We start from the raw sequence: 18,787 nt of genomic DNA on the forward strand, positions 1-18,787 counted from the left end.
CTTTGCCTCTCACACCACTTTCACTTTGTATTTCACATTGGTTTGCTTGATTAATTTCTTTCAGTAGAATGGAAACTTTCGTTTTATGTGTGACGAGTGCTTTTTTTTCTCATCTCAGAGCAGGGTAGAGGTGATCATAATCACTGGTTGATTGCACAGTTCTGTGTTTGGAATAACAGTTGCAATCATTAAAGGCACATGTTTAAGCTAAAATAATTTCTTACTATCTTGGGTAAAATAAATTTAAAATTCCCTTTATGTAAAAGGTTATGATGAATTTTTATTTCATGATGACATTTTGATTTTCAAATTTTTTAAAATAAGTTTTTGTTTGAAACTTTTTTTTAGGTAAAAATGTTCAGTATTTTATGATAAATGGGCCACAGTTATATAGTGAATACCATCCAGATGAAGGCATTTACTTTTCTCACAGTCCTTGATACAGTTTGAAATTATATTTACATAGCAGGTAAAGATAGAAACCATTCAAGTATGTAGTGCACACTGATGGCCCTTTGAACGTGGGAGACAGAGAATAGAGGCTTGCAAATTCAAGTGAGCTTGGGTTACATTTGGGAGAGCTTGATCCCAAATATGTATCAATATATAAATCAATAGGTAAACAGATATCACATCTCACTATACTTTGACAGGAGTGTAAATAGTCTGGCATTTATTCAGTAGAGACTTACTGTACTACACAGCAGTTCTGATATGTCCAAAGTAAATGAAAACACGTTCACAGCAAAACTTTCACATGAATATTTATAGACATCTTAGGTACAACAGCTACAAAGTAATTTAAATGTCTGTCAACTAATAGATAAATAAAGTGTGGTATATCAATAATAGAATAGTACTTGGCATAAAAAGGAATGAAGTATTGATGCTACAGTATTGGTGGAACCCGAGAGCATTATAAGTGGAAGAGGGCAGTCATGAAAGACTGTGTATGATCCCACTACACAGAATTTATAGGAACAGAACAGGCAATCTATAGAAACAGACTGCGGATGTTGGTAGAAGATAGGAAAGTTACTACTTAATGGTCTGCTGGTCTTTTGGAGAATTAACAAAAATGTTTTTGAATTAATTTGAATGTTCATACAAGTCTGAATCTTTTAAAAAGAATGAATCGATTCAAATGGATGAATTCTCTTGATAAATTGATTACTGAGAAATTCAGATGGCTTTCAGACAATAGTAGCTTCTCATCTTGTCAGTGTGATATGTACTAGAGGTGGAAGAACGCTTCTGTTTCTGTTGGTTTAGTAGTTGGCAGTGCTGATCTTTTGGTTCCATCTACAGACAAATAATTATTGTTTTCTGTTAGTTTCTAGTGCCAAATTAAAAAGAAAAAAAAACTGGTTTGGAACAGCAATATATACTGAAGTCATTGTAGATGGAGAAATTAAGAAAACAGCAAAATCCAGTAGTTCTTCTAATCCAAAATGGGATGAGCAGCTGATTGTGTGAGTATCTTATGTAAAGGCTATAAAATCTTCACATTGCATGTCCTATGTTTTGTAGAATGACTTCAAGTAATAAAGTTTTTTTATTTATCTAAGAAAGAATTTAAAAGAGATATGTAGAGAGAATAGGTGAAGTCAGAGAGACGCCATGTAACTGCTGAAGGAAATAACTGCCTAGAACCTTTCTAGGAAGCCACATACTCATGGCAATACACAAATTACAAGAAGAATATGCCTAAGCTGTTGGCCAAGCAGTGTTGTAATTGATACAGTTTCTGTGTGGTTATTTGGGTCTGAACAGTTGGGAAATAAATGAGCAGTCTCCATTTACAGATGTCCATCAACAGATAAGTGTCTGTCCTTCTGAGCTGATGCCAGAATTTCCTAAGTTGTAAAATAAACTTCCCTGCTTTGGTTAAAAAGAAAGAAATAAAGAAAACAAAGAAGGAAGGAAGGAAGGAAGGAAGGAAGGAAGGAAGGAAGGAAGGAAGGAAGGAAGGAAGGAAGGAAAGAATTTAAAATATGAAGAAATTTTTTAATTTCACTTTTCTCAAAGAGGAAGCATAATAATTGTGTTTTTGTTTTATAGACAGTTATTTCCACATGACCCTATTTACTCTGAATGTTTAATATAGAAATAAAGCCAGTCATTTTTAATTTTGACATTTTGAAGTAAAATGGTATAAAGTTACATGTAATAGAAGAATTATAACTAAACTAATGCCAGTCATTCTAAAGAGCTCTAAAAATGGGGTCCCACAGGAGAGATTTTTTCTGAGGTCTCAGTAAGACAGTGCTTTGCTGCTCAGTGGGTGGCTAACTACAAAAATCCCAAAGTAGTTTTATAATGTGTTTGTGAATATTTGTTATTTATATTTCTGATTCAATTAGTTTACTGTTTCATGCAGTATTAAACTGAATTCATCATTTTAGAAAAATCACTGCAATAGATAACTTTAAGAGAATTAGCACACAACAGTGATGCCGTGTTTATTTTTGTTATAATGTTATTCATGCAGAAATGTGACCCCACAGACCACCTTGGAGTTTCGAATTTGGAGTCACCACACTTTAAAAGCAGATGCTCTGTTAGGAAGAGCAACAGTGGACTTGAAACAAGTGCTGTTAACACACAACAGGAAATGTAAGTGGCTTTCTAACCTTTGTTTATATATTATTTCAGAGACTTTAAACATATCCTTCTACAGTCCAGAAATGAAATGTTGTGTTGTGTTTATAAAGAACTTACAATGCCAATGGTTGCTTTCAGAACTGTGTTGTAATTGAACAGTGGGCAGTATTTTCCCATCCTTTCCCCACACTGTAGATCATCTATTAGTTCTTTGATATCAGTTACTCCCACTCATTTACTGTTACTAGAACAGCATCTCTGAGCTGGATAGAGACCTAACTCTCAATTGGGCAGGTCAAGCTCCCCCCCACCCACCAGGTTGGGGAGGATCGCCTCTAGGAAGATCACGAGAGGACCAGAAATTTTCCCCTAATTATTGGTACTCTCACTTTCCCACTCTGAAGAAGTAACTGCAAGTTCCTTAATACTTTTGGCATCTCTGGCCTATGTCAAAGATGAAACAATAGAGAGGCAATGTCTCAAAAAACAGCCACATAAAATAAATCATAATGTACCCATATTGGATAATGAAATAATCACTGATGAGTTTTTAAAGAAAATTGTTTTTTTAAAACTTATTTACTGATTGTTTTTCTAAGATTTATTAACTGATAAATTATATTTATGGAGTCAAAAGTCATTTTATGGTTTACATATAAAATTGAATAATCAAATCAAGCCAATTGATATATCTGTTCAAGTACCCTTTTACCCTTTGTTCTGATGCATGTTTAAACATTTAGTAATTTTGAACTTTACAGTACATAATTACTTACTAATTGACCACACCCATAGTGTATTTCAAGTGTGAAAACCCCATTTTCTTTGTGTATTTGAAGTGTTATACTCTTTCATTGTTGTCTTCACAAGTTCTTCTCATTTCTGAGTAAATTTAATATATATTCTGTGGGATAGAAGTTGAATCACAGTGGCTTTGCATTTAAATCAGAATAGATTTAATGGGAGGGAAGTATTTGGCCTTACATAAGAAAAAAACACAACTGTGTCAGGTGAGTGCTATGACTTTCGTGCAGTTTTGAATTCGGTTTTTATAACTCTCCACTGAGAATGAAGTTCCTTTTTACTTCCTTTTTGATGTTCTTTTTTTTTGGTATTTATATATATTTTGGGGGGACAGTTGGTTTTTGGGTATTTGAGACAGGGTTTCTTTGTGTAGTCCTGGCAGCCCTGGAACTCACTCTGTAGCCCAGGCTGGTCTGGAACTCAAAGATCCACCTTCTTCTGTCTCGATTAAAGATGTGTGTCTCCTGATGTTCTTATTTTTCCATTTTGTAAAGAAAAGTGAGGAAGCTGAGGCTAAGTAAAGCTTGAATAACTTAGTTTTTATGGCTAGTAAGTGGCAGAGGTGGAATTGTCAACAAGTCATTTGACTCTCAGGATGAAATTGTGCCCCCTTCCCAGGCTTTTGGGCCTCTCCTCAGGAACAAGTTTTCACAGCTGTGTGCTTATTAGGTAGATAGAATTAGCTTATCCTCTGAAGGTTATACTGTGCACAGAAGCACTTGAAGATGATGTCAAAAGTATGGAGCTTGGGAAGAAGAGTCACTCAACTGTCCATGAATAGAATTATGCCTGTTGTTGTTTATATAATGTTTACAGATAAAAATGCAAATAATTGCTTTTTCAAATGCAGCAGTCAAGTTCTGGAATACAGCAGTTCTTGGATTGAGGTATTTTAAACATGCTTGTGTATGTGGCACTTGTTTTTAAATGAGAATTTTCTTTTTTCTAGTAGAAAAAGTGAAAGAAATATTAAAACTTTCTTTGGAAAACAAGAATGGCATAGTGCAAACTGGTGAATTGACAGTTGTGCTTGATGGATTAGTGATTGAACAAGAAAATCTGACAAACCACAACTCTTCTCCCACCAGTAAGCTGTGCTTATGTGTTTTTAAATTTAAATAAAGAAAATTGACAAGAAATATGTAAAAACTGAATTGCTTTCCTTCTTGATGTTTAGTAGAAACCCATCAGAATGGTGATGCCTTACATGAGAATGGAGACTCCTCGACAAGGACAACTGCCGGGTAGAGTGCTTTATATATTAATATAAGATTTCTCAGGCATCAAGTTTGTGTTTTTAATTTACTTTATTTTCTGTTAGCTCCAAATTCATGACCTTCCTGCTTCAGTTCCTTGATTGTTAGGATTATATTATGGGGTGGAGGTAGGAGTGTTTAAGATCTTATGTAGCCCAGGTAGATGTCAGATCTACTGTGTAATTGAGGAAAACCTCTAACTTCTGATCCCCCGCTTCTGTACTGTACCAAGGTTCCTCTGTTTACCTGTCCTGGCAGTCCTAGAATTCACTCTATATATCAGGCTAGCCTAAAATTGAGCAATCTACCTGCTTTTGCCTCCGAGGTGCTGGGATTAAAGGTGCGCATTACCACTTCCTTGCAGAAGTTTTAATGCTTAGCCTCATTTTAGTATTTGTCATAAAATTTAAAAGCCTACCAGGGCTACATTAAAATACCCCATTTTAAAAATACCAAAAATAGGCCGGGCGGTGGTGGCGCACGCCTTTAATCCCAACACTTGGGAGGCAGAGGCAGGCGGATCTCTGTGAGTTCGAGACCAGCCTGGTCTACAGAGCTAGTTCCAAGACAGGCTCCAAAGCCACAGAGAAACCCTGTCTCGAAAAACCAAAAAAAAAAAAAAAAAAAAAAAACCAAAAATATATTAATAAATAAAAATTTCAAAGCTTAAATATAAAGATGTTATTTGCCAAGTATCTGGGAAAGAAGCTTTAAAATAACAATTTATTGAGATCTAACACATAAAAAATCATTGTTCTGGCCTTTGTCTATAAAAAAATGCTTCTCTTACAAAGCATAGTGCCTCAACTATTCACTTTTGCTGTGGAATGTGGTAGTGCTTTCTTTCTTATTGAAAATGTTGTTAAACAATCAATATTTATGATTTGTTGGTTAATAGAGTGAGTAGTGTGGGAGGGAGACCTTATTGATTGGACGTTCTCTTGTAGTTCACAAGATAAATAGCCTACAGATTTTATTCTACCATTTTAGAACTTCCCTGCCATTCACATTTTGTGATTGCTAAGTAATGATTTGAAACATATAAATGAAATGAGAGTATATAATAATTCAAATATGGTGGAGTCAGAAGTCCCAAATTATAAAAATGTATTCTTACATAATTGACTTGGTACATCTGGAAAAATATGCCAGTAAAGGGCAAAGTATAACCTCTTTGACTATGCACAGTTACTGATAACATTATTCTTAATTGCTGTTGGATGCTTCTTATCAAAGCACTTAAGCAAGCTATATATGTGGCACACACCTGCAGCTTGAGATAGCTGGGAGGTTGAAACAAGAGGACAACAAGTTTGAGGCAGCCTGGGTAGCTCAGTGGGGTCCTGTCTCAAAACAAAAGCTGTGAAAAAGGGTCAGGAATATAATTTCTTAACAGAGCAATTGCTTACCATTTGCAGAGACTTGGGTTTGGTTCTCAGTACTGCCTTTTATTTTGGTTACGAGTCTAGCCTTAAACAGTTGAGCCATCTCTCCATCCTAACCAGTAGTCTTTAAAATAGCTTTGAAACTATGCTTTCAAATTGTGTATTTGCTTTATATAAATAAGTCTCCAGATTATAATTTGCACTGAGAAAAATTAATGACTGAAATAATCTAACAGTTTGTAGATCAAAATATATTAATATGTGACATATGTTTAAATTCTTTAAATTACAGTTTTTAATAGGGGTTTAAATTATTACCACCTAAAACCTAATCCTGCTTTATACAAAGTCAATCATGCCTTGAATGCTAGCACTTGAGAGGCAGAGGCAAGAGAATCGCTGCAAGTTCAGGCAGGGATTACATGATGTGGGATTCCCCTCTGTATGCTGTGAATACCATCGGTTAATAAAGAAAACTGTCTTGGGCCAGTGCAGGGAATAGAGGTAGGTGGGGAAAACTAAACTGAATGCTGGGAGAAAGGAGGAGGAGTTTAGGAGAAGCCATGTAGCCCTGCCAGAGCTGGACGGAAATTTACCACTAGCCTGGTCCTTCTAGGAAGACCTGTCTTAAGACAAAACCACCAAAGCTTATTGTTTTATTTTATGATAGCACATCTTGTTTTTAAAAACGAGTCCGGTGGTGCCAGGGGACCTTTCAAGGACTCTCACTTAGACTTCTAGATCACTGATTCTGTATGGCTAAGGAGTGATACAGACTTGAGAATTATCTGGAAGTTTTGTTCAGACCTTAGCTGTCTTCATTGCTAAATGTAATTCCAAGGTTAGAATTAGTTTTTGGATATTTCTTATAATTTCATGAGCCTTTGAAGCTACTTTTAGAGCATTTAAAGTAGCCCAATATTCTTATTTAAAATGTACAATTTGAACAGTGCTTGAAGGCCTAGATAAACTCAGTATACTTGCTGTGTCTGCCAGTGTCAATCCTTACAACTGAAAGTAGTGTAGGTCAGTGTGGTAACAGCAGACTGTGTCTTTTTCTCTGCGCTCTAACACTCCCCCTAAATGTCAGAAAGTCAGTCCTTTTATTTTTATGTAAACTTTGCTGACATACTGTTTTATTTCACTTAACTCATTGAAGTTAGAATTTTGTTTTCTCTTTGAAGGTTGGCTGTTGAAGGTACTATTGGAATAGATAATTATGTACCAACAAATGCTGTTGTTTCCAACTCATGCTGTTCACATGTAGTTAATGGAGAAAACACACCTTCATCCCCGTCTCAGGTTGCTGCCAGACCCAAAAATACTCCAGCTCCAAAACCACTCACATCTGAGCCCACCAGTGATACAGGTAACCTTGGTGGTTTGGCACATCGTTTGAATGACAAAGAAATTTATGTATTTAATGCCTCCATTTCCTTTATTATGTTATCATCCTTCATCTGCTGCAATATAGCATATAAAGCCATGATACCTGAAGATTCTTTTGAAATTTTTAAATCTTCTGGAGTATTTAAGAAGGTATTCCTAAGACAATTGAGAAATCACATTTTATTAAGCAAGTACTAATATGATGTAAGATTCTTACACTTTAGACCAGACCAGAAAATACTATTTAATTAGTGACATAAATATATTTTTGAAAGAACTTGAGTGAATTCTTTGATTTTTTTTTTTTTAGGCAAAAGTTAATGATGAATGGTTTCTTTAAACTGAATTTAGCATAAGAATTCCCCTGTATATTAGAAGTGTATGCTGTGATTTGACATAGCCATCAGTCCTATCCTCTTACCTTCAATGGGTTGATGACTCTTATGCACCATCACAGCTATCTCGTTTTTACTGATTTTCAGTATAAAATAAGTTTCATAAAGTTTGGCTCTTGATTCATAAAAGCAGACTCATTATCTATTAATAGAAAAAATAAAGTGAAAAATTCACAAATCAAAAAAAAAAAAAAGGAAAGAAAGTTTTATATTTCCCTAAGGGAATAATTACACTGCTGTAGAAGAAATGCCCCAGGAAGACTTTATAATGGCTTTGGATTTGTCTGAAAATATACCACGATACGAACAGCCTGAAGTGCTCCATACTTCCCAGAAGGCAAAAACACCAATGAACTTAGTTGTTTCTCTTTCAGAAAGGAAAAATGACATAGCATGATAGTATAGGCCAAGTAAAACCCATCTTATGAAGGGACAGGGCCTTATGAGCTCCTACTTCTAAAGAATTATTTACAGTGATGTCTTCTGGAGAGTTAGTTTCCTTTAAGGGTGTGGCACCACACCCATGAGTATATGAGAAGCACAAAGTGGACTTTAAAAAGAAAAGAGGGCATAAAGTTGGAGGGAGTGAAGAGTAGGGGGCAAATATGATCAACATATATTTCATGAAATTCTTGAGAAATTAATATTATATATTTAAAAGCTTATCTTGTAACACATTCTGAACACATCAGTTCTCCTTGGTCCAATTTAAAAATTAGAATGTGCAGTCTTCAATATATGGTCTGAAAAAATAAATACAGAACAAGCAACAGTAGTTTTATCTAAAGACAGAAGAAAGGTTTATCTGCTCACCATACTTTACATGGGTCTAATGCTTTTTAGATTAAAAGGCCTTTAGTTTACCAGAAAAAATTAACATTTTAATGTTATTTCCTTATGGACTCCTCTAAGTGGTTATAAAGGTAAAAAAACAAAACAAGTTAAAACTCACATATTAGCAAACTGAATGAGTTTATTTTATGTGACTGTTGTTGGATTCAGGAGTTGAAGGAGTTGCATCATCTCTTGCTGTAATTAGATGTCATGACCAATAATTAAGTCAATTCCTTATTCATAAAAAGACTCAAATGTTAAAAAAATGTGGAATGGTCACTTCAGAAAGGCCATTTAAATGTATGGAATTTGAAGAATTTGCTCGTATTTCAGAAACATTTATCTGTGTGAGTAGATTAGTGAAAGTACTTACTACCCTTAGTTATTGCATATTTCAACGTTGGGCTTATTCAGATGTTGATGAAATGTGAAAGAATTAACCTTTGTACAACTAGCATTTTAAATCTCTTTGCATACTTTATACTTTGTTGAATATTTTATATATTCTATTGGGAATACGCTCATTATTCACATTCTTCTACCTGTCTTTACCTGAAATTTCAGGGGAAAATAAAACACACACATAAAGAACTAGCAATGAAGATTCAGTCATACATAATGCCCTGGCATTTGTGAAATTATAAAGAAAGATAGGGCAGTCTTAACAGTTGCCATCTGCTTGCTTTACATGGGCTAAACACCTAATTCTATTTACCAGCCACTCTCAAAGTCATTGGATACATAATAGTATTTTCTGTTTGCTCTGAGGAAATTGAAGTGCAGAGGGGTCATAGGCATTAATATCCAGCTCTGTGGCTTTCAGCTTTATACTTGTAGGACAAATAATAGAAAAACAGAGACAGCCAAGGAAGTGAAAGATCTATTTGACAAAAACTTTAAGGCATTGAAGAAAGAAATTGAAGAGGATACCAGAAAATGGAAGGATCTCCCTTGCTCTTGGATTGGGAGAATCAACATAGTAAAAATGGCAATTCTACCAAGGGCAATTTATAGATTCAATGCAATCCCCATTAAAATCCCATCAAAATTCTTCACAGATCTTGAAAGGACAATAATCAACTTTATATGGAGAAACAAAAAACCCAGGATAGCCAAAACAATCTTATACAATAAAGGAACTTCTGGAGGCATTACCATCCCTGACTTCAAACTCTATTACAGAGCTACAGTAATGAAAACAGCGTGGTACTGGCATAAAAACAGAGAAGTCGACCAATGGAATCGTATAGAAGACCCGGATTTTAACCCACAAACCTATGAACAACTGATTTTTGATAAAGGAGCTAAAAGTATACAATGGAAGAAAGAAAGCATCTTCAACAAATGGTGCTGGCACAATTGGATGTCAACCTGTAGAAGAATGAAAATAGACCCATATCTATCACCATGCACAAAACTCAAGTCCAAATGGATCAAAGACCTCAATATCAATCTGAACACACTGAACCTGATAGAAGAGAAAATGGGAAGTACCCTACAACATATGGGCACTGGAGATCGCTTCCTATGTATAACCCCAGCAGCACAGACACTAAGGACAACAGATATTCGGGTTGAACCTGAAGATCAGAAAAGCAAAGCAGACAACCACTAGAGAGAGTCTCTTCCCTTTATATTCCTCCCTCGGTCCAGCCATATCGCTTCTGTCTCCACCTCCCTAGTGCTGTGATTAAAGGTGTGCGCCACCACTCTTTGGCCTGTATGGCTGACTAGTATGACTGCTTTGCCCTCTGATCTTCAGGAAAGCTGTATTTATTAAAACACAAATAATATACCACTATATATACTACCTTTTGTTCATTTTTAATTATATAGAGCTTCTCAAAAGGCTAATGTTTATCTTTTATATTGAGATGGGCTTCCCAAAATATTTTCTCAACCTTTTCACCTGCTGAGATTTTCTTAAAAATAGTGTAGCTGTCCTCATATCTTTTAGTTTAGAGGGCTTTTAAACTTTTTATGTTGGTCGCAACCACTTAGCTGATGTCTTTGTCTGATAGCTCATTTCTTACTCATAGAATTAATTCAGATAGCTTTTTAAGAAATTAGCATTCCTTATTTCTTTAAGATGTAGGTACCAAGTAGTATTCCCCAACCGCTTTTGAGGAGATGGATGCTGGGTATTGCCACAGGTACTTACAGATAGGAGGCAAGCACTTTAGCATCAAACTTCATTTCTAATATTCCTTTTTTCCATTCAGGACTCTGAACCAGACTTTGTTACTGAATTTGTGATACTGAGTGTGGAGCCCCATATGCTCTCTCATTCACCACCAGGTCTTTGCTAGATGCAGCCAATGCTGTTGTATACTATTGAAGATCTTGAATGTGAGCTCAGCAAACTTCTTTTCTCCAGGAAGTTATTCTAATATACATGTAATTCAAAGTTTCTGCAATCTCTTGATAGTGGTGGTCATACCTTTAATCCTTCAGGGGCAGAGGCAGTTGGATGGATCTCTGTGAGTTTCAGGACAGCCAGAACTGCCCAGTGAAATCCTTTCTTGGAAAACCAGAAAATAAAAATTGTGTGTGTGTGTTTGTTTTGTAAATTTATTTGGACTGGCACTAGGTTATCTATTTCCGCCATGATTGGTTTCTAACCTGCTCAGGTGTTGGTGTGATTTATAATGCATATGCCATATTACTGTTCCAAATTCTAAACTATGAATTCTGGAATACATCTGTCTCCAAGGGTTTCAGATAATGGATGTTGGCCAATCTTAAGGAGTTCAGAGAAACGATAACTTCCCACCAGAGGTAGTATTATACATGAAGGCTCTTTCTCCCTCTTGATTAAGAAGATTCCTTTGAGACGGTTAGTTGCCATAAATATTTATTTTAGATTACAGTGAGGTGAGATAATGAATAAACCTGAAAAGAAAAGCTTAACCTGCTAAAAAGTGACAAAAATATCCTCAAAGTTAGCATCTCTATGTATAAAGGTGACTGATATTCTTAATTTAGTGCCTTATAACTTAGTTGAAAAGGTTAAATAATATATTAAAACAAAGATGTCTGCCATAGTTCTTGGAAAGTGGTATGTAATAAAAATACTATATTCTTTTCTACTTTAATTCTCTCTAATTTCTAGTATAAGATTATTTTTTCTAATGTATAATTATTACCATAATAGATGTATAATAGATAAATGTGATTTAGTATCAGACAAACCTATTCTATAGGTATGTTATATTTTTTTCAGTTTTTATTAAGAAGTATAAATACTGAGAAAACTGCATAGAAATGTATGGGCAGATCCTGTGTACTGGCTTCTACTGATATCAAGTCTGCTTGTTATAGTAAGTTACCGTAATTCAGGAAACTGGTGCTAATCAACCAGAGTTTGTCACTGTGAGCAGTTCTGCCTACGTGTGTTGTGTGTTAGTTGCTTAATTGCTTCGCAGTGTGTTTCATCTAACTGTCATTATTATTATGTACAGTGCTGGTGTGCTGTTCCTACAGGGCAGTCTCCCAGGCTTTTCCTTTGTAGATGTAGCCACTCTAAAATGATTTACCTGTAAGGAAATTGCATAAGCAAACAGCCAATTTTCATGTCATTGTTTGAAAAGTAATAACATGGTCCTGTGATCTAGTTATGTTAAGATAACAAAATACTCTAAGACTGTGTAACTTACAAATAAAGTGATATTTTAATTGTAGGACTCGGAAGGCAGAGGCAGGCTGCCCCTGTAAGTTTAAGGCCAGCCTTATCTATGTAGTAAATTCCAGATCAGTCAGGACTACATAGTGATACTCTGTCAGGGGGATGGGAGATAAGAGAGAGATTTAGTTAACTGCTTTCTAGTCTGAAAGTTCACATTCATCTCCTTTGGAACTCTGGTGAGGACCTTATGTTGGATGTCCTTGTGGCTGGAATATTTAAGTAGGAAAGAAAAAGATGACCTGATAGGAAGTCAGAGAATGACTAGGAGTAAGACTTAATGTTTCATATATAGCAGCTTACTCTCTTAAGAACTGACTTGATGTTGTGTGACAGCTACCTCGATCCTTCCAAGGGCAGCAGATTCAATGACCTAATTATTTCTCTCTCACTCAAAAAATGTTCTATATACACACTTTAGACCATAACAAAGTCATAACAAGTGGAATTCAAATACTCTAGTATTTTTACCTTTTTCTACTTTATATGAAAGAATTGTAACCCCCAAATCTTAATGACTAAAAGAGATTAGACTGTTAAACCAAACTGGGGGCGGGTATCACATGCCTGGAGACCTAGCTACTTGGATGAGGACAAGGTAGGAGGATTTCTTGAGTCCAGAAACTCAAGGTCTGAACAACTTAGCTAAACAAACAGTAATGGAGATCTCATATATTTGCCTCTCCTATTATATTTAAGAGTTTCCCAGTGACATCTTTGCATTTGTTACAACCAGAAAATCATTATGAATAAATTGTTTTTGACAAAATGCATAATTTGCAAAATCAAACTGTAATTTAATAAAGAAGAAGAGGGATCATGGAACAATATTTTTTGTAAGAAGTATCACATAGAAACAGTGGATGGAAATTATAATTTAATTAAATTTCATTTCTTGAGGTACACTAGTTAGGTGGGTTTTAGAAAGCATAGTGCCATTCCAATACTGTACAGAAATATTTGACTGCTCCAAAATCCCCTGCACTTTACTCACTCCTCCCCAGTCCCGGAGAATCACTGATCTTTGTGTTGTCTCCCTAATTTGTCATTTCCAGAAGATTTTGTGGCTAAATTGTCGAGTATGCAACCGTCTCATATTGACTCTTTTCACTTAGGAATGTGCACACCTCAGGTTCTTCTGTGTCTGTGAATTTTATTCTTTTTCTTTATTATGGTATCACAAATGGTGATTTGTTTATTTAATCAAATCACCTGTTGAAGCAGCTTGGTCTCTTGAGTTATAAGCAATTAGGAATGTAGATTCTATCCAAATTTGTGTTCAGGTGTTTAGTGTGGTCATAAACTTTGAACTCATTTTGGTTAACAAATGATATCAGTAGAATGTATGGTAGTTTGATGGAAAACTGTCCAGTCGTTTCCAAGTTGACTGTGCTGTGCATTTCCACCCACAAGGCATGAGAATTCCTGTTGTTCTTCATCCTAACCAGCCTTTCTGTTTAAGCAGAGATATTGTCCCACCTTCTCACCCAAAGATTGTTTATCTATTCTTAGTCATTTTCTTTTCTTTTATTGTTTTTTTGTTTTTTTGTTTGTTTGTTTGTTTGTTTTTGGTTTTTCGAGACAGGGTTTCTCTGTGGTTTTGGAGCCTGTCCTGGAACTAGCTCTTGTAGTCCAGGCTGGTCTCGAACTCACAGAGATCCGCCTGCCTCTGCCTCCCAAGTGCTGGGATTAAAGGCGTGCTCTACCACTGCCCGGCTAGTCATTTTATTTTTATAAATGCCTTTTATTATACACCATGATGGCACATGCCTGTAATCCCAAGTGCTTTTGGAGGATTAGTTTCCAGGCCTGCCTGGAGTAAAAACAAACCAACAACAAAAACAACAAACACCAGTTCAGTATTTTTTGTTTTATTTTATTTTATTTTTCTAGCAGACCTTGAATATGGTTCTAATGCTGAACTTAGGCTCTTCATTCTTCCAATATATTGTATTTAATTTATTAGTTCTAATTTCTGGTTATTTATTGTTTATTGTGTATGTTCTAAATATTCTCCTTTATATGAGTTTTACCCTTTTCAGTGTTTTTTTAAAATTTTTTTCAGCCTTAATACATTGTCAAATATAATCAGCAATATTTTTTGGAATAGAATGATTTTGATCATCTTTACTTTGTTCATTAGTATTTTATTGAATACGCTTTAGCTAGTATTGAAAATAATCTTTCTTTTATCCTTTGCTCAGTTACCATGATACATTTCCTAACATAATTTGCTAATATTGAATTATTTTTGGTTATGTATCATGTTGGCCTGTGGTTTTGGGGACATTGTTTGATATGGGTTGAAAAGGTTTTTTTTTTCTAATAGAATATAACATTTTAAATAATGCAAAAATTATCTATAAAGCTTAAAAGAATTTTTTCAAACCCTGTCCATCCCTTATGTATGAGGGAAACATTTTACCCATTACCTTTTCATTTTGACTCTGATTAAACATTTTAAGTTTCATTCATTTGCCTAATATATTTCACACTCATTTCAATAAAGTTCTGTGTATTTCTGATTTTACTTATATAATTTTGTTTTTCTTTATCAACATTGTCATTTTTTTAACTTTCCTGATTATAAAGTCATTGGATAATATTTTTAAAATATAGATTTCTAGACAGTTCTCTATAAATGTCTCTCAAACATATTGATGCCCCTGTTAAAAAGCAAAAGCTGAGTGCCATTCACTGCAGCCTTTTTTTGTGTTGCTCCCCAGGTAGCAGATGCAGTAGTTTTAGACCAAAGCCACTGATCTTGGTCTCAGCGGCTCTACTAGCCAGTAGGTGCGAGTGCCAGATGCAAAACCACTGAACAGAAATTCACAGTGGAGAAATCCTGGAACTCGGCTGATGCTAGACACCGTAGTGCGTTTGGAGTTCCAGGACCATTTGTGAATCCACTTGGAGGATAGGACAACTGTTTGGGGGTGGTATGATAGGTCCCATGCAGTATACCACCCATGAGTCTGACAATTCTGTAAACCATGTTCATGTCCTAGTTCCCCTACATAATCTTGGATCAATTTCCCACTTCATGAATGAAGTTCATGATTGTTTCAGGGACACTACAGGGGTACTTGAATGTCTCAAGGTAGACATTCACTGAAGCAGTACTGCGATGTTTCCTTCAAGTTTCTAGGAGACGAGAAAATGCAGAGACTTGTTTGATAAGTAGCAAGCTCACATGCTACCTTGTCAATACAAATCTCCCTTCTGCAGCATGACAGATACATGCTAGGAAGTGCAGAGAACTCTTCTGCATCCACCTGCCTTGCAGATCTCACGACTATGTTCAGACTGCCGTCTGGCACACTTCCAGTTTACATGTGTCTGTCTGTCCTCTGTTGTACTTCAGTGTTTTCAGTGTTTTGATTCGCTGCAGCAGAAGGCAAGCAGATGCTTATTGACTCTAATCCACCATCTTGAATTTTCTCACTTGCGAGTTTGACTCAATTTTATGTGTACATGTAGTCTAAATGGATGTTATACTTGAAATAAAATTAAAAAAAAAATAAGATGTCAGTAAATTTCAGCAGTGGGTTGTTTCTTAAGTAAGTGTAGAATGGAAACTGGGCTTGATGGTCCACCTGCTCAAGTAGATGAGGCAGGAGGATTTCAAGTTCAAGACCAACCTGGGAAACTCATTGAGACATCTCAAAAAGTTAAAAAAAAAAGTTAAGAATACACTGTTGGATTTTTTATAGTCCTCTATAGTACTGTCTTAAGAACTAATGCAGACATGTGTTTCTAATTGGACAAATGAGTTTTTGTTTAGCTTTGTTTTCAGACTAGCTGCCACTTACATATAAGATAGGAGATTTATAGTTTATAATTTGGAGGGAAAACACTTATTTTCTTAATGTTGGTGTGTTGCTTGAATTTAAAGTTATTTGTCTATACACTTAATTTTATCATTTACCAATTTATTCTTAAAATCCCTAATGTTTTTTTTTACTTACTTAGTTTATTCTTAAAAATTGATTCCAAAACATCTCTTATTATTTTATGTTCTTCAGTATCTGGTACATGGCTCAGTTTGAATAGGCATTGAGGAAGTGTAGTAAATTGACTAGGTAATTTGATCATAGGTCATTTTGTTATTTTCCCCTTGTAGTTAATGGAGAATCATCTTCATCTGTCTTAGCTGATAATACTTCCACCATGGGTACTCCATTACCGTCTGAAGAAACCACCTCGACTTCCCATTGCACTAGCATCACCATTCAGGAGCCTCCTGTCCAAGGACCCCCGGCATCCTCAGAACACAGTGAATGTATTCCCTCTACCAGTGCCGAAACGGGACCAGAAGCTCAGAGCCTCATAGACCCTGATTCTGATTCCAGAAATGATTCTGTTTTTGACAAATTAAGGCAGCCAGAAGGGTTTGCGGAACCTCTGAGGCCACGGTCTAGAAATGCGAATAATGAATCTTTGCCATCAGGGTATGTCAAGAAAAGGTTTTTAATGTTTGCTTCCATTTAAGTAAAAATTTCTGATGAAATATGACTACTGAATATGTATATGAAATGTTCCTTTTGTTTAAAAAAACAACTCTTCGGGGCTGGAGAGATAGCTCAGCAGTTAAAAGTACATACTTGCAGAGAGCTCAAGTTCAGTTTCCAATATCCATGTCACGATGTTCACAATTCAGCTCTAAGATACTATGCCTGTGACCTCTGTGGGCGCCTGCACTCACGTGCATACATACCCCACACTCACAGACTGACACATACACATACCCATTATTAAAAATAATAAAAATAAATCTTTTTAAAAATTAAATATAATTGGAACATTCATGCTATATATTTGCTCCAGTGAAACTTATCTGTTGGAGTTAAGAACAATCACTTATCTCATCAAAATATGTGTGGTAAGAAATGAGCATACAGACCTGATGTGAATCTGCAAGACCTTTTGATTTTATTTTCACTTTGTTTAGTAGTGACCATGACATACTTGTTATAACTCCAGTTCTCTAGCTTTCTGTGTGATCTAGCATCCTTGATAACAACTAGTCATCCATTTCCAATACACTGAATAACTGATGATAGTCTCCAAAGGGCTCTATTACAAGCCTGGATTTTTCTAATCTTAGTTTTTCCTAATGCCTTTAAGTTTCCTAATCTCCTTTAAGTGTGATTATTTAATCCTTAATGATTTTTTAATTTATTTTATTTTTTAGAACAATCTTTTTTATTTTACATACCAATCCCAGTTCCCCCTCTGTTCCCTTCTCTTGCACCCATTTACTTCTCCCCACCCCACTTCCCATCCCTTCCTCAGAGAGGATGAGGAGCCAACAAAGTCTGTCACATCACTTGAGGCAGGACTAAGGCCTTGTTTCTAGCCTGAGCAAGGTATCCCTCCATAGGGAATGGGCTCCAAAAAACCAGTTCGTGCACTAGGGATAAAAATACTGGTTTCATGGCCAGTGGCCCCACAAACTGCCCAAGCCACATAGCTGTCACCCACATTGAGAGGGCATAGTTTGATCTTATGCAGCTTCTCAAGCTTACAGTCCAGAATCAGTAAGCTCCTACTAGCTTGGATCAGCTGTCTCTGTGGATATTGCCATCAGGGTCTTGACCTCTTTGCTCATGTTATCACTCCTCCCTCTCGTCAGCTGGACTTTGGGAGCTCAGCCCAGTGCTTAGCTATGGACTTCTGCAACTGCTTCCATCAGTTACTAGGTGAAGGTTCTATGGTCACAATTAAGGTAGTCATCAATCTGCTTACAGGCAAAGGGCAGTTAAAAGGCACTATCTCCATTATTGTGTAGATTCTTAGCTGGGGCCATCCTGTGGATTCCAGGGAATTTCCCCAGTGCCAGGTTTCTTACTAACCCTATAATGGCTCCCTCAATCAATATATCTCTTTCCTTGCTCTCCCCCTCTGTCCTTAACTCAACCTTTCCAATCCATCATGTTCTCTTCCCCTCTCCCCTTCTTCCTTCCTCACTCTCCTTCCACCCTCTCCCCCACACTCCCAATTTACTCTGGAGATCTTGTCTATTCTCTTTCCCAGGGGGATCCATTTGTCTCTCTCTTAGGGTTCTCTTTGATTCCTGACTTCTCTGGGGTTGAGGACTGTAGGCTGGTTATCCTTTGCTTTATTTCTAATATCCGCTTGTGTTTGAGTACATACTGTCTTTCTGGGTCTTACCTTACTTAGGATGTTTTTTCTAGTTCCATCTTTGGCCTACAAATTTCAAGATGTCACAGTTTTTTACTGCTGAGTAGTACTCCATTGTGTAAATGTACCACATTTTTTTTTATTCATTCTTGGGTTGAGGGGCATCTAGGCTGTTTATGAACATAGTTGAGCAAATATCCTTGTGGTATGAGCATGCATCCTTTGGGTATATGCCCAAGAGTGGTATTTCTGGATCTTGAGGTAGATTGACTCTCATATTTCTGAGAAACTGCC

The 18,787-nt window shown here is 36.1% G+C and overlaps 1 protein-coding gene across 10 annotated transcripts in view; it reads left to right on the forward strand.

The window, feature by feature from the left end:
* The window catches only part of Wwp1 (WW domain containing E3 ubiquitin protein ligase 1), a 121,426-nt gene that overhangs the window by 37,887 nt on the left and 64,752 nt on the right, over positions 1–18,787 (forward strand). For 5 of the 10 annotated variants that reach the window (XR_009058419.1, XM_057790766.1, XM_057790772.1 and 2 more), the window contains 6 exons: positions 1,334–1,472; positions 2,492–2,616; positions 4,358–4,495; positions 4,586–4,652; positions 7,234–7,418; positions 16,473–16,800. Coding sequence is in view for 9 of the 10 variants with exons in the window: in XM_057790766.1 (XP_057646749.1) it covers positions 1,334–1,472; positions 2,492–2,616; positions 4,358–4,495; positions 4,586–4,652; positions 7,234–7,418; positions 16,473–16,800 (982 nt within the window). In the remaining variant the exon portion in view is untranslated. Of the gene's footprint in view, positions 1–1,333; positions 1,473–2,491; positions 2,617–4,357; positions 4,496–4,585; positions 4,653–7,233; positions 7,419–16,472; positions 16,801–18,787 lie in introns of those variants that run through there. The other 5 variants (XM_057790769.1, XM_057790768.1, XM_057790773.1 and 2 more) reach the window with 5 other exon arrangements.

Source organism: Chionomys nivalis, chromosome 16 (genome assembly GCF_950005125.1).
Source record: "Chionomys nivalis chromosome 16, mChiNiv1.1, whole genome shotgun sequence".
NCBI classification, from domain to species: Eukaryota; Metazoa; Chordata; class Mammalia; order Rodentia; family Cricetidae; genus Chionomys; species Chionomys nivalis.